This window comes from Engraulis encrasicolus, chromosome 18, assembly GCF_034702125.1.
Source record: "Engraulis encrasicolus isolate BLACKSEA-1 chromosome 18, IST_EnEncr_1.0, whole genome shotgun sequence".
Classification (NCBI taxonomy): Eukaryota; Metazoa; Chordata; class Actinopteri; order Clupeiformes; family Engraulidae; genus Engraulis; species Engraulis encrasicolus.
This window is the reverse complement of record NC_085874.1, coordinates 328,673-345,000: the sequence shown is the minus strand read 5'-3', so window position 1 is coordinate 345,000 and position 16,328 is coordinate 328,673. Positions and strand designations below refer to the sequence as shown.

General features: G+C 43.8%; 2 protein-coding genes across 3 annotated transcripts in view; one reads left to right on the top strand and one right to left on the bottom strand.

Annotated features, from left to right (window-relative positions):
* Positions 1 to 476: 476 nt before the first annotated feature.
* On the top strand, positions 477 to 4,569 carry tcte1 (t-complex-associated-testis-expressed 1). Of its 2 annotated transcripts, XM_063222255.1 has the most exons (5): positions 477 to 956; positions 1,406 to 1,974; positions 2,555 to 3,004; positions 4,126 to 4,233; positions 4,370 to 4,569. In XM_063222255.1, the coding sequence occupies exons 1-5, from the start codon at positions 800 to 802 to the stop codon at positions 4,544 to 4,546; spliced, it is 1,461 nt and encodes a 486-aa protein (XP_063078325.1). In that variant the 5' UTR covers positions 477 to 799; the 3' UTR covers positions 4,547 to 4,569. The 2 variants fall into 2 exon arrangements, with proteins under 2 accessions (XP_063078325.1, XP_063078326.1); XM_063222256.1 differs by lacking the exon at positions 4,126 to 4,233.
* Positions 4,570 to 15,776: 11,207 nt separating this feature from the next.
* The window catches only part of tmem151ba (transmembrane protein 151Ba), a 29,027-nt gene continuing 28,475 nt past the window's right edge, over positions 15,777 to 16,328 (bottom strand). The window contains exons 6-7 of the mRNA XM_063222254.1: positions 15,969 to 16,309; positions 15,777 to 15,902 (exon numbers count right to left, since the gene is read on the bottom strand). Of these exons, the coding sequence (XP_063078324.1) occupies positions 15,777 to 15,902; positions 15,969 to 16,309 (467 nt within the window). The remainder of the gene's footprint in view (positions 15,903 to 15,968; positions 16,310 to 16,328) is intronic.

The following is a 16,328-nucleotide window of genomic DNA, read 5'->3' as shown; positions in this document are numbered from 1 at the left end:
AGGCTTTGAGTGTCTTAGGCCTACCAGCATGGTTGCAGTTTTAGGTGTGGGTGGTGGGGACATGTCCATGACACTTTTGAGATGAAACTAGCTTATCCCCACCACATTTCAAAAATAATGGAAAGAATAGGCCTAGTTAACCCAGACAATGTGTAATGTCCCCACCACTTAACAAGCCTCACTAACTATCAAAGCTAGGCCTAGGCCTTCACCTTTGCCTACCAGGCACTGTGTTGGTGTTGCATAAAATATTAAACATGGTACCCTGGTTAGAATTTCAGTTTTTCGACAGTAGGCTACCAGGAACATTTTGCATAACATTGCCTGGCATAGATAGGCCTAATCTATGGGCCTAAAATAGGCTACACAGATTTTGCCCATAGCCTACTGGGGCATTTAGCCAGAGCCCGCCCACAAGACGCGACGTAACCAGCGTCCGTATCCAAGGAGACAGATCACGCTCTGAAAGATATGGGTTATGGGAAACAACACGCACTGCAGCAGCTGTAGCTACTAAGCGCCAGTGATTAGACTGTTAATTCTTACTGAAATCGAGCTGGGCGAGAGCCGTAGTAGGCTATTTTGAAGATAAGTAACATTAAATGAAACATATCAGATTGTTTTTCTGTGTGCCTATGAATAGCGTCGCGCGGGTCTTTACAAACCTGCTGAAGTCGGATACCCACAAAGTCCACTCGTCAATCCTACCATAATGTTATTTTAACCTGGGATGAGTAACCTTTTCTATTTTTTTTAAAGTGAAGTTTTAAATTAAGCTGTATTTTTGCTCGACGCCAACATGACTGCACGCATGGATCCCCCAGTTAATAAAACTAATCCAGCTGCGGATCCCAGGAAAATGAGGAGGATAATTGCGGAGGATCCTGAGTGGTCGCTTGCTGTTGTTCCTCTTTTGACAAACTTGTGTCTGCAACACATTATCAGTAACTTCGAAGGTAAGCACAGTGCACAGTTTCCGAGTGGACCATTTAATGTGGCCTCAGCATCTAACGCCTAACATCCTAATTTCAATGTTGTGTTTTGTTTCACGGTGTGTGTGTGTGTGTGTGTGTGTGTGTGTGTGCGCGCGCGCGTGCGTGCGTGCGTGTGTGTGTGAGGTGAGAGAGAGAGGGTGTTTTTTTCCACAGGAACATTGAATGACCACTAGCAACATGCTATATAGGGCAATTGTTGTATATAATGTATTAATTAATAGGCCTACTTATTGATTAGTTAGGTGATTGATGATTGATTGGTTGATTGTTATTTTTCAATTAGAACGCTTTCGGCCTAGTTGTTGAAGCCTTTTGTGTGCCTAATCTAATTGAGTTCTAGGTCAGAATAGGCCTATAAATGACCCAGACTTTTTTGTTTTTGTTTCTTTGTTTGCTTTTTAAAATCATAGCTAGCCCTATGCTTGATGAGCTCCTGCCCAGCCATAAGACATATGTGTTGGAGAGACTGCCCCCATCCTTACCACTGCACCTGACAGCCAACCTGATCAGCGACGAAGGCTACTGGAAGAAATGCTGCGTGGAGCGCTGGAGAGTCGGCGACGTCACCGAGTACGGGAGCAGCTGGAAGCGCATGTTCTTCGAGCGGCACGTTGAGAACATTATCGAGCTCTTCATTCCCGACGTGACAGAGGCCAAGGTGGTGCTTGACGTGATCCCCCTGTGCAAGAACTACGTGAGGAGACTGGTCATCTCCCAGCTCCTACCCCCCATCCGGGATCCACAGAAAGGCGAGGACGATGACTCCTCGGACTCTGCCAGTGATATGGGCAGCGACGGGCCCTCTATGGACCACTTTGACTTTGGCATCCTCCTGCACAAGCTCATCTACCTGGAGGAGTTGCACCTGTCCTATGGGGTCAAAGGGTGCGGCATGAACTTTGAGTGGAACCTTTTTGAGTTCACCTTCCGGGACTGCGAGTCGCTCGGGAAGGCACTCAAGGCCTGTAAAACCTTAAAAGTAAGATACACATCTTGCAATGTTCATAATATCAAGATAGATATCATGGTGACACTGATACGGACACTTAAACATGATCTAGTGCCCACACTCTGGAAACTTCAGAAATAATACATAGGCAAAATGCTATCCCTAAAGGTGTAATGAATTATAGTTTATTTCCAGTGTGCCTTTGTAATACATGCTGAAATAGGCTACATCTAACACATTTGTCACCGTGTATCAGGCTAATCACGCTGTTGTGTTTAGAAGCTCCATTCTGTCAAACTGCACAACAACTAGCTTTCTTGTGCTTGTGCAGCCTAAAATAGCCTTTAGTTCCAGACATGTCTGTGATCAAGCCTTTCCTCAAGGGTAAAGGTGTCAATTATGCGCCCAGAAAGTAAAAACCCTGCCACAGTTTCCTTCCAACACAGATGACTCAGTAGCTGGTCTACCTGCCTTGAATACTCAATATGATTCAGAGCCGGTAGGATCAAATTTGCGGCAGGCTTTTTACTTTCTTGACCTTTGACAGCTCTGCTCAAGGGGACATCTCAATCTCATGCTGCTCAATCCCCAACCCCCCCCCAAAAAACAGGTGCTTCGGATCCACCAGAGCAAAGTGGACGATGAGAAGTGTCGCCTGCTGGTCTCCTACCTCCTGGACCACCCGTCCCTGTTGGAGCTTAACCTCTCCCACAACCTGATCGGCGACCGGGGAGCGCGGGCTGTCGGCAAGCTCCTCAACACCAGCCGCCTGCGCTCACTCAGCCTCTACGACAACCAGATCCGCGGTGCAGGCGCCCAGGCCCTGGGCCACGCGCTGGCAAAGAACACCACGCTGCTCAGCCTCAACCTGCGGCTGAACCGGCTGGGGGACGAGGGCGGCCAAGCCATTGCCCAGGCCCTGCTCAAGAACCAGACGCTACTCAGCCTGCACCTGGGCTCCAACCAGCTGAGCGAGCCCACCGCCATGGCCCTCTCGCAGGCCCTGGCCAAGAACTCCACCCTGCGGAGTATCAACCTGTCCTGCAACAAGCTCGGAGCGGTGAGTGGAGGGGAATGGGATTCACTTCTTTAGCAACTCACTAAAGTAGATTTGATTTGATACTGTTTATTGACACTGCACAAGGTAAACAATAAAATATCTTGCACATGTAGCAAAAGAATAACACACAACCTCCCTCAAAGGCACATTGTGATCCTAAAGCAGAACGCAATGTAGTCCTAGAGACAATACAATAGAATAGAAATACTGTAGAATAGAAGAGAAGAGAATAGACATAATAGAATACAACCTAATATAATGCAGAACAATGCTTTTTATTGTTTCTTCACACATATACAATGTGTGCTATGCATACACACGTACAATGCACACACACATACAGTGAGAGCTGTGAAGGCTGTTGTCCATTCCCACGCTATCTCAATGCAACATGAATTATTTATCAAGAAGTCTGGTGATGGAAGAAGCATTTCATGGGCAGGGAAGGTTTGCCTGAGGGGGCGGCTTTCAGTCTGCTGTGAAGTCTGCTGTTTCAGTCTGCTGTGTTGTTTAGAATATTTCAATCAGCTAGGTTATCATCAGATGGTGAATTTGATGAGGACCACAATATGTGGGTGAATGGATGGATAGATAGATTTATTGATATGTAGATAGATAAAATACAAACAAAAGCATGCGTAGAATGTTAAATAGACCCTGCTTTGCCAGCATGGCAGAACATGATCTAGGAAGCTAGTGTGTCCTTTGTGGCTCATCACTGAAGCAAACGGCAAGACACTTAAAGTTGTGGCTGCAGATGTCCTCAAACAGCGAGGGGGAGAGAGGAACCAGATGAGAGTATACCTCTTCCCATCTGCAGTTTTAATATTAGGTAGCAGATTCTGTATCATTGTAGCCTGGTGAGCAATCAGTTAAATTTAGCCTGGCGAACTGGACTAAAACATAAAAATGTTTAATCTGAATTGGCTTGGTTCAGATAGCTGAAGGCTGTGGGTTGGACCAAATTGCCTCTGCATGGCCTTTGCCAACTCTATGACCAATCAAGCAATCACTTTTCATTAGCCGTAGCCCTTCTGCTGTGTCCAACGTCCTATGAAAGTCTGCCCCAAAGATTTCAAACAAAGGAGGGGAAAAAATGTGCGTTGCCTTCTGATTGGTAGGCCCGGGCTGGTGCCTGCTGTGGTGATCTTACAAGGACCGACTATACCAACTCACAAGGCAAAAATATGATTCAAGATTCAAGAGTTTATTGTCATTCTCTCAAAAAGGTAACGAAATTGTGTCGGGTAGGGTAAAACAAATTGGTTCATATTTTAGTTAAAAATAAAACAAAGCTCTCGCTTGACAAGATAGTAAGCTAAAACATAATGTAATGTGATATGATGCATTTCTATTTGCTTTCAGGACGGTGGCAAAGTTCTGGAGGAAGGCATGTCTCACAACAGCAAGCTTGTGGACTGCGACATCCGCCTCACCTACATCGAGCAGGACAGCGAGGTGTGTATCGGTCAGATCCTGCGCACCAACCAGAGCAAGAGCCGCAGGAAACACACCACTCAAGACATCCACAACATCAAATAATAAAGCCCACAGCACCAGTTTCATATCAGCAGTTTTCAATATACTGTATATACTTCAGTCAGTGATGGACAATCTGTATTCATTAGTTACTGCAATCCAGTGCCACGTATACCTGTCATTGACCAATTCAACCAGGTGATCAATCAACGAGGGATTTACCTGCTTGAATTCCAGGCACTAGATTGTAAACCAATGACTTTAGGTTGCCCATCACTGAATTAATTATAATAAAATTAATAACTAAAAAGCCTTTGTACTTCAGTCCTCTGCTCAGTGTTTGAACAGGCAAGATTCTGCCTGAAGAGAAAACCATGCCAGTGGAACTGCAGCCAGACAGTACAGTACGAGGGTGCGGTTTACCCGGCAAGAAGTGGTGGTGTGAGAGGGGTTGGGAGGGGTGAAGAGGGGGAATGGGGGGGCGGGGCATGCTAGGCTTACCACCGTGAAGCTTAAGTGAGCTGTCAGTTCCCATATTGAATGGCTCCTGGGGGAGAGATCCATTAATGTCTTGATGAATTAGCCCCTTTCCACCGAGTATGGTCAGGCACTGGGGAGAGACCAAGGCCCGCTGACCAGAGGGATGTGATGGACCTCTCTGCCTCATGGTGGATGTGGTGGGTGGTGGTGGGGTAGTGGGGTGGACGTGGGGTTAGGAGTGGGGTTGGGGTGGTGGGAGTAGGGAAGGCTCTGGGGATGGGTTGATGGGGTGGGTTGAGGTCAAGGATGTGGGTCGATGTGTTGGGGTGGGGTAGGGCCTGCTGGCGAGTAGGGGTGGTGCTGGATAGGTGGAGGCTGAGGGTCAGGTGTTGGGGGAGGGGGGTGATTTGATGGCAAAAGGTTGGATGCAGGGGTGGGGTGAGTTCAAGGAGGGGGGTTGATAGAGGAGTAGGGGTCGGGTTGGTGGGGTGGGATGGGGTGTGGTAGATGGAGGCTGGGCTGGGCTGGGGTGGGGTAGGGTCGGGTTGGTGGGGTGAGATGGAGTGGTTCTGGGCAGGTGGAGACTGGGGGTCAGGTGGGGGTAGGTGGCTAGGATGGGGTGATTTAATGGGAAGGGGTTGTTGCTCTAATGAGATTAAAGCTCTAGTGGATGATGGAGCACCAGGCTTTGGACTGTTCAATGGCATCCTCAGCCTTCAGGCATGCTGCACTAGTAATTATCGGTAGAGTGCATTAACACACACACTCCTCAACTGCCAGGATCGGGTAGAGTAGAGTAACAGTTGAGTTCTGTATTACTGGAAATCACATAGAGCCTCTGAGAGGATCCCTGCCCTGTGCTGACCATGTAATTCACATTTGATTTGAACCTTTATTTTCCTTCTCGGAAATACATTGAGGGTGGCCCTCTTTTTCGATGCAGCCGAGAATTTACAAGTATAAATGAATTAAATAATTAAGTTATCCAGGCATTAACGACATATAAGTTGCATTTAAAAGTATAAAAACACATTAAAAGAATATATGAATAAAAAAAAGAATAAAGAAAATAAAATAAATACTCGGACATCACAAATATCACAACACAAACATAGACAGAAAGAGTGTATATAAACATAAAAGAAAATGTTATAGACATAAATAAGCGTAGTCAGCACTAAAAAAAACCAAGCTTTCAGCGATAGCAATTGCAAACTGGATTGGGAAGGTTTGTAATTAAAATCTTAAATTGGTTAAAAGAAATCAAAGATTCCAAGTTAAAAGTGCGCTGAATTAAGTTCCATGACCTGGGGGCATCAAAACAAAAGGCTGATTTGCCCAGTTCAGTTCGTACACTTGGAACAGAAAGTAGGAGCTGACTGCTTGAACGTGTGTGATGCATACTTGAGTGCCAGTTTAGAAGTGAAGAAATGTAAGAAGGAAGTTTTCCTAGGATGGCTTTATAAATAAAAAGAATCCAATGTCTAAAACGCCTCTCTGTAAGTGAAGGCCAACCTATTGTGTCATATAATATGCAGTGGTGAGTATTATAAGCAGAGCCTGTTGAAAACCTGATGGCCGAATGATATATGGAGTCAAGCATACTGAGTGAGGATATGGTTGCATTTTTGTAAATAATATCACCATAGTCCAGAACAGGTAAAATAACTGACTCAATTATCCTTTTCCTACAGGATAGGGGGAGAGAAGATTTGTGACGATAGAGAAACCCCATCTTTTGCCTTAACTGCTTAGCCAGGCAGTCAATATGGAAAGAGAAATTAAGGTTCTCATCAATCCAGATGCCCAGGTATTTATAAACAGGTACCTGCTCAATATCACAACCAGTTAATGTTGTGAGATGAAAAGCGCCCGACTTTATGCCCTTAGCCTTGGAGAATAGCATAAAATTTCGTTTTATTAGGGTTCAAAACAAGTTTAAGGTTAAAAAGAGATTTTTGCAAAGTATTAAAGGCCTGTTGCAGGCTATCAATTGCTAGAGTGATAGTGTTTGCAGTACAGTAAAGGATTGTATCATCAGCATATAGATGGACACGAGAACTACTAAGAGAAGATACTATATCATTAATAAAGATGGTAAATAGGATAGGCCCTAGGACAGAGCCCTGGGGGACACCTTTCCTCAGGGGTAAGAAATCAGATTTTGCGACTCCAGCTTTAACACACTGAAACCTATTACTAAGATAGCTCTTGAACCAGTTACTTGCGTTGGAATCAAAACCAATGTCCATCAATTTATGTAAGAGTAAGGCATGATCCACAGTATCGAATGCTTTGGTCAAATCTACAAAAAGTACAGCACAATGTTCCTTTCTGTCTAAGGCAGATACTATGTCATTGAGAACCAAAGTTGCAGCAGTGATTGTACTGTGTTGTGCTCTAAAACCAGATTGATGGGTAGCTAAAATAGAGTGCCGTGAGAGAAAGGCTTTTAATTGGTTATTTGTTAGGGATTCTAAGATCTTTGATAGACAGGGAAGTTTTGAAATAGGGCGATAATTGTTCAGATCATCTTTAGCTCCACTTTTATGTAAAGGCGATACATGAGCCATTTTCCATAGTTGGGGAAAAGTTGCAGAGGAGATAGAAAGATTGAAGATATAAGTTATTTCTTCAGCAATATAAGGGCAGACAACTTCAATAGAAATGGATCAAGGTTATCCTCACCAGTAGAACACCTTGAGTTCATGTTTACTAAGTGCTCCAAGGACTTCAGAAGTCGTAAAAGGTGATAAAGAGAAGTGGACAGCAGAGTCTAGTGGAAACAATATGATCACCATTAAAAAGAACAGGGACTTTCAGAAATAAATTGCGGTTAGATTGCTCAGATAGGTGATCATCAAAAATTAGTCCAGCAACTGAGAAGTGCTTGTTAAAAGCTGAACAGATATCATTGGAGTCAACAAGTCTACAGTCTTCAGACATAACAGATGTGGGAGTGGGGGATGATTACCATTGAACGATTTAAATGCTTTCCAAAAGATTTTTGGATTTGAAGAAGAACTGGAAAGCATATCAATATTGTAGTTCGATTTAGCTTGTCTGACTGCAGCTGTGAATTTATTTCTAATTTGTCTGAAATAAGTCCAGTCAGAGGCTGCTTTTGTGCGCCTTGCCAGGGCCCATGCCTTATTTCTGACAATAAGCATGGTGGATAGTTCTGTAGTGAACCAAGGGTTTGTTCTGTCCTTTACTCTAAACTTTTTAAAGGGGGCATGAGTGTTTGCAATGGCGTTAAAATTAGATATGAAACAATCCAGCGCTAAGTCAACGTTAGGCATGTCAGTGGTGCTATGAATATTGCTAGTATACAGATCATTTATAAAGGCTTGTTCACTAAAGTGTCTCAAAGACCTTTTAGTGACAATGTGAGGGGGCGCTTTCTTGATGTGGGAATCTCTGGTGCAGGCAGTGGGGCAGTGGTCACTGACCCCTAGGTCAAAGACCCACGTGTTAGTAACTTTATCAGGTCTATTTGAAAAAATCAAGTCTATAGTAGTTGACTTGGATGGATTTAATCACATGCTGTCACATCCTGTCCTTCACATTATGTGAATAGCGCTCCTAGATCTGCTTCCTCTTCCTAGATTTCAGTATTATATAATCTGAAAGTACAGTCATAGCAGATAATATAGAGGAAAAAGTGGGATGTAAAATCTCCTGATATAATTCATTTTGCAGATGCATTGTTGTAGATGCATTTTCTTGTATTTACTTTTGTTTTACTCCTTTTGAATTCTTAATGGGAAACTGCACTCTGCATCTCTACAGAAAGCACTGTTCCTGGAATGACTTAAACCTTTATTCCATCTCACAATAGTATTTAAAAAAACCTCAGGATGCCACATGCAAAGAGAGACTGAAGTGTTTTTTAGACTTCACTTTTCAGGAAAGATTTCCTGCATTACATTACTCAAATGTGACACAAAGTAGCACACACAGATTTGGTCAATAATTTTACTGGCATCTAATGTACAATACTGTACGCAACAGAAACAGTAGCTTTGTGCCAAGTTGATATAGGCTACATACAACTTTGTCATTTATTCCTACACATTTTTTTAGCAGTCCATGAGCACCTCGAGGAGACAAGAGCTCGTCTAAGAGAGAACTGCCTGAAAAGGCTTCAGGTGAGCCGACAACTGTGTACTGTATGTCCATAGTTTTACAGGTTGATTGGGGGAGTTATTAACCAGTGTTCTCCACCATCCTCCTCCATGACTGAGGTACCCTGAGCATGGTACTGTCCCGCCGCACTGCTCCCTTTCAGGCGCCATTGGGGGCTGCCCCTTTGCACGTGTGAGGCATAAATGCAATTTCGTAGTGTGCAGTGTGCTGTAGAGTGCTTTGTCACAATGACAATGGGAGTTGGAGTTTCCCAGTTGAGCTTCTGCTTTCGTCTTCAACTGGACAGTATTACTGTGTACTGTGCAGAGGGTTTAACTATATCTCAGTGTCTATTATGTACAACACTTATCACTTTCAGAGGAAGTTCAGTCATATGAGAGCAGAAAGGAAAGGATGGCCTGCCAACACCTTCTGTGTTTGTTTTGTAATTATTTTATTTTATCCATCTCGATACAAAGAACTCCTGAACGGTTAACATGCCATTACACGTGACTCACAGTTGCTATTACATAGTGTTTGTGTTTTTAAAAGATGAATGAATGTTCGATCATTCACACCATCAGCTCTTATCATGTCAGCTTTCACAGACGCCAGGTTGAGTAGGGACGCGCCACACACAGCACATGTGCATTATTTCATCAATTACGTTGTCCTAATAGCATCAGAAGTGTCACTCACAGGTGCCATGGCCTGCTAATGTACAGAATACAAATTACACACATCAACTATCAAATGTTCAATTCTGACTCCCGTTCTCCACGGTGTCATTAGGCTGTTTTGAATGGTTTATTCATAATATTATAGACAATTATACACACACAGATAAATTATAAAAACCTTACAGTTTTTTTGTTTTGTTTTAACACATTTTCTTTGCAAAAGACAATTTTATGTGCGATTTCAAAAATGTGGCACAGTAAACTAATTGCACTAGAAAGTAAAACAAAAAAACATACAAACAAAAAAACCCACCAATATTCCTCTCAGTTCTTAATTCTATGTACAATATCAAAAAAATGTCTCACCTGTATACAACACCTCATAAAAGCGAGGGACCCACACCAGAGAATGGAAAAATGTGAAATGGGAGAAAATATCATTACCGGTATATTGTCATGTCATAAAGGGTTTGATGTTTAACAGTCAAAAAATGGGTAAACTAATGTCATCAAGGTGTGTGTGTGTGTGTGTGTGTGTGTGTGTGTGTGTGTGTGTGTGTGTGCGTGCGTGCGTGCGCATGTGCAATATCACACTACTATTGTTCTAAATACACCCCTAATGATAATTCTACACATCTCTGGTTTTGTTGCTCTAATGAAATAATCACAAAAACCCCCCCAAAAAAACACACATTCATGTCTCGCCAGAACTGATGTGCATCAGCTGTAACAGATGAAGCCTCAGAGAACACGGTGGTAAACAGGCCTCATCAGCTTCAATCCAATTACACTAATGGAGTGTACGTACAAGGAGAATAAATGGGGACTTGGGACAGGATTGGGGCATTACAACATCACTCATTAGTCTGGCCAGTATCTGGGGGTTAGATTCAATTGGTGAAAAATAATGCATGTTCCGTTAATCATTATAATGTTGTTGAATACCTTAGAAAGTGGTAATTTAGGATCTGAAAAGAAAAATCGGGTTGTTGTCTTGATGAGCGATGACTCCCTGTTTTATTGATATAGTGAATAACTGCTCTTTCGTTGAAGACCATTGGCCTTAATTGCTGTAGTTAACGCTCACCACAAGGAAATCACACATCACAAGTTCAACATGCGTCATCCATACTTAAACCGCACTCTCTGTAGACAAAGTTGACCTGAGATTATGGGCCCTTTTCACTGAAATGTCGATTTTGGGTTTAGGATGTACATGACACCTCACATGTTTCTCCTCTGGACCTGATGAAGTGCCATATCAACCCTTTATGAATGCTTGACGAGCAATCACATACGTAATGCAAAGTAGGCTGGTTCAAATTTGTGGCAGGGCGTGGCATATTTTCTAAACCAAGGACTGACACCACTATATATTACACACCTTTTCAACCAGGTCAAAACAAATTTTGTCATTACATTTCTAACCAGAGAAAGTATGGAAAACAGGAAATTAAACAAAATATTAACCTGAAAGCATTGTGCATGCAAGTCTGTCTGAGTTAGTGTTGCATAGCTGTGAATATGGCAAGGTATGGAATTATACATACACAGGACATTGCTGACAACACCAACAGGTATCATATCCACTGAGCGAATTGAGATGCTCTGTGTGTGTGTGTGTGTGTTGCACCTTGGGGTGTGTTGTACCTTCCAGTGCAGCACACCCTTTATAATAGAAATACAAAAACATTGAACACTTCACACAATATTCCTGACCACTATATAATATGCCTTTCACCTTTCATCTGAAGCCTTTTGGAGCAACCTGCATCCCTGTGATATGAGCACAATAAAAGTGGGCGTTTGGGGTCGTAAACCAGGTGTACTTTCTCAATGGGGAGCACAGTGCGGGTGGAAGGCAAATTATGTTTGCCTCTCAGAATTGAAGGTCATGGTCAAGGAGATAACTCATAAGTAGTAGAGTTTCAGCGTGTGTGTGTGTGTGTGTGTGTGTGTGTGTGTGTGTGTGTGTGTGTGTGTGTGTGTGTGTGTGTGTGTGTGTGTGTGCGTGTGTGTGTGTCATCCAACTTCTACTTCTTTCCTCCCTCTGCATCTCAAACCACTAAAATCCATCTGAGGACACTAAAAGAAAGGCCGCTATGACAGGCTCTGGGGAAGGCTCATGTACAGTAGGCTACATCATTTATGCAGTACATTTCCAGGGAAGATGGGGCAGGTTCAAAATGTGGCCTTGTGAAATTGTCACCCTGTGGTTGGATGTTCCCTCTTAACCTTAGCTGATATTCACACTTTCACAACACGGGGAGCAAAACAATGGCCCTTTGTCTTATTACATTCAGTGTGGCTTTTCTAGTAAGTTGCCGCTCCATGGCCTGCTTTCTATAAATGTGCACTTGATGAGTTCAAATGCAAAACCCTTTAAAAGCCATTACAAAAAACTGTAAAAGTAATGTCAATCACATTATATATGTACTTACATGATTTTGAATCTGAACTATGCACTCATTTCCAGCAGTGATAATAATTCTCTTATTACCTACCTATTACTGCTTGTGTGTGGCTAAGTGGGGTCATATGGATAGAGGAGACAAGTCAAGGTGTTTGGGAGCATTCCAGTGCTGGATGGTTAAACTTTGTTACAGTGACAACAAATACTTGTCAGAAATGCATTAGGGAAGCGGACAGGCTGTGCCTCATTGTCTGTGTGTCTGTCAGATCAAAATGACGAGTGACTATATGGCTGCTGTCAGTAGCCTATTTGTCAGTGGTCTGATGATACTGATCTTGAGTCTAGGCCATATTCCTCATCACCCCTACGATACATTTAAAACGGTGCTTAAGAAAATACATTAACGGACCACAGCTGCCTTGACGTGGCAGGATTCTCAGCATTTCACCCCCCTCCCCTCTATTTTCCTATCTCTCCCTTCCCCCTCTCTTTTAATCTAAAATGAACATCTAGACATTCAAAATGCATGTGAAGCCTGCAGCAGTAAGATACGTGAACTGTTTTTGACCAAGGGCTCTCTCTCTCTCTCTCTCTTTCCTCACCCACCCTCCATCATTCTCTTCCTCTTTTGTGTCTCTCCCTTCTTTCTTACATTGCCTATGCCTCTCACTTTCATTCTCTCCCTTTCTCCTTCTTTACATCTCTCCAACTCTCTTTCCCACTATACCCCCATCATCAGCATCCCTTACTTTTTCTCTCGGCCCCCTCTCTCTCCTCGTCACATGTCAGCAGTGTGCAGAGGTGTGAGGATTGGTATTCAGCCCTTGTGTCTGCCGTCTGCTCGCTGCATAAGGCCATGGGCATAATGAGCTACACTGCTGCATAATATCAGCCGCACATTTCCAGGCCTTTTTGATGTTTAGAGCCTGAAATTACAATTCTACACTCACCCTATGAGGAGTCTCAGTTAGCAGAGAGACAAAGCAGGATATTGGTGGTGTTTTTTTCCTTCAGTATTTCATCTATGCATTGGCCATGATTCGTATCATTCTAGTTTGACAGGAACATGTATTTTTTGTATTGTGTGTGTCTAAAATGTAGTAAAAAAAAATAAAAAATGCTTCAACGTCAACTCTCCTCGCCTGATTTTATAGTTTCATAACGAGATCCCTTCTATTGTCCTTAAATCAGAACCATTCCTCCACATCCACTGTCTCTCTCCAAAGCTGTGGTAAAAGACAAAAAATGACATTCCCACCCCAATTTTGTTCTTTATGAATCAGTGCTGTTCACCTTGACAAACTCTTTTCCCCCTTCTAAGTATCTTTGCTCATGAATGACAGTTGGTCTTCATTACTTTATAATAACTACAAGTAAAACGCAATAAATAAATTATTAAAAAAATGAAACACAATAAACAAAACTGTATTTTTTCCTGTATGACCCCCTGCCACAGAAGCTGAAGATGACAGCGTTTTGAGGCTAAGGAAATCCTCAGTGTCAGGCACTATCTGGAAAAAGAGGTAGTTCTAAGAAACCAAAATTACATGCTGACCAAATCTGGGCCTTTTTGTGAACAGCAAGTGGAGTAGTCCTAAGTATCCTGTGCGTCTTTATTTGCAGTTTTACAGCATCAGTATGGAGAAATGATTAATATTATTACTGTCATTATTGTATATCACTTTTTGGAAGTTGCTCAAACACAGTCTTACGTAGGCCTACATACACTATGTTGTTATGAGGCTCACAATGTGTCATCTGACCTCTTCCAAACACACACTACACTCTATTTTTTCCATGTACTGTAGGTTGATAGTCAAACCTACTGATGTGAGCAATGAAGATGCAAAATTCTGTCATTGCGGTTGATGACGACCCTGAACCCATATTTCAGCATGTACCGCAAAATTATCCTACACACTTGACACCTAACAGATGTGCATTATACTCTTTGCAGAAGAAAAAAAATCAATTCCTAAATCTATTCATCGCCCTTCTATGGTTTAGCCCAATGTCTCTTGGGAACAAAATGGCATCCATGTAATATTCATCAGTGTGAAATGCCACGTGAAGAAGTGAACAGGTTGATTCATTCATGCTACAGAATAAACAGTCTGAACACACACTATTTTACAGTGCTTCTGTAAAATGAGAATGGCTGCTGTTGTGCCATGAATAGTTATTTTAGTCAGCAAATAATGTGGATCTTGTTGTGCAAGTAACACATTTTACGTCATGAAAATTAGATTCAGTAAGAGATGGCTACTCTTTTGATACAGTGTAGCTCATGACATCCCACCACAGATAGTGGACGGAGTGACTTCAAAATATCTCACGATGCTGTCTGACTCAAAACATCTGTAGAAAAGACCAAATAGAAAAACACATAAAGTGAGAGAGAAAACCAAAATCGGTCACTTTGAATGTGCAGTATGTGAACAGAGAGACTGTTGTGCGCAACAAACAACAGCTTGCATGGAAAGACTGCCCAAGCTGCTACTCCTTCAGATGACACAGTCAGGCATCACTGAGACATCTAATTTGGAACCCAGACATTTGTTCAGAATTATCCATTTTCATCGCTGTATGTGTAACGACCTACTTTGAGAAAGAGACTCAAACTGCAGGAAACCTCAGTCACAAAGGCTGAAAATCCCATAGCAAGATGGTATTCCTCCCTTTTATAGAGCAGTGGTCATGCCAAAGTACACTAATGCCTCTTTTCCACTGCTGGTTTTCTGGTAGGCCTACAGCTCAACACATTGCGACTCGGCCGCCACTTTTTGCTCTTCGATTGAGCTGTATCGTGCCCAATCGAAAAGCAAAAATTGGCGACCGAGTCGCGCTGTAGGCCTTCCAGAAAACTGGCAGTGGAAAAAAGGCATAAGTGAGGTAGCAAATACGTAAGGGCAGTCATGGGTAAGTGGTTAGGACGTCAGACTTATATCCAAAAGGTTGCTGGTTCAACTCCGGAGCCACCAGGTTGATTGGGGAAGTAATTAACCAGTGCTCTCCCCCATCCTCCTCCATGACTGAGGTACCCTGAGCATGGCACCGTCCCACCGCACTGCTCCCTTGGGGCGCCATTGGGGGCTGCTCCTTGCACGGGTGAGACATAAATGCAATTTAGTTGTGCGCAGTGAGCACGGTGTACTGTGGACTGTGGAGTGCTGTGTCACAATGACAATGGGAGTTGGAGTTTCCCAGGTGGGCTTTCACATACCATACCTCATATCCATTGGCCCAAAGCTCCAATCTGATCCATCTCAAGTCTCTCGAGCACATTCTCTCTCCATTAGAAAAGTGAAAAGCGGTCTCCCTAAAAAAATCCTTCAAAAACACTCCATTCGCAAACCAATCCACTTGCTCCTGGTTTTCAAAACATTCCTCCAGACACCAGCCTCTCCTAACTCTCCACCTCCTCTTCCTCAGTCTCCTACTCTTGGCACCTATGCTCTTGAGAGAGGAGCTTCACGTTGTCTGTAGTTAGGGTAATGACAGGTTTCCCTTTTAGTCAACGTAGCTTTAGTTTCAGAATAACCCAGAGTAGTTCCCTAGCAGTAGCACGTCAATCATTGAGTCATCACTGTCATCATAACGACGTCTCCACACAGGAGCCGTTGCGGTGCAGGGAGCGGTGGTCATGGTTCAGGCAGCCCTCGTTGCGGTGCACAATGAGCACGGGGAAGTACAGGGCGTCCTGGTAGGCCGGTGGAGCCTGGTGCATCTGCAAGGGTTCATCACCACTAGCACCACCACTACCACCACCGCTGGCTGCAGTGGCAGTGGAGGAGGAGGAGTGGGCTGCTGTGGCCAGGCAGCGGGTGCTCTCCGTGGGGCAGCCCGCCTCGGTGAGACTCCCCCCACTGTGGCTCCTCCAGAGCGAGAGGCAGCTGCGCCGTGAGCCATACAGCCGGCCCAGAGAGAAGCGACTGGCACTGAAGGGCAGCCGAGGGCTGCTGATGCCGCCACCACTACTACCGCCACCGCCACTGCCACCGGCGCCACCACCGGCACAGATACTCAGCGCACTGCGAGAGAAGATGGACGAGCTGCTGATGGCGCGGTGGCACCGCTCGCAATTCTGCCGGTAGCCGCTGAAAGCCCCGAACCCGCCCCCGCCACCTGGCGTCAATGCCATGCC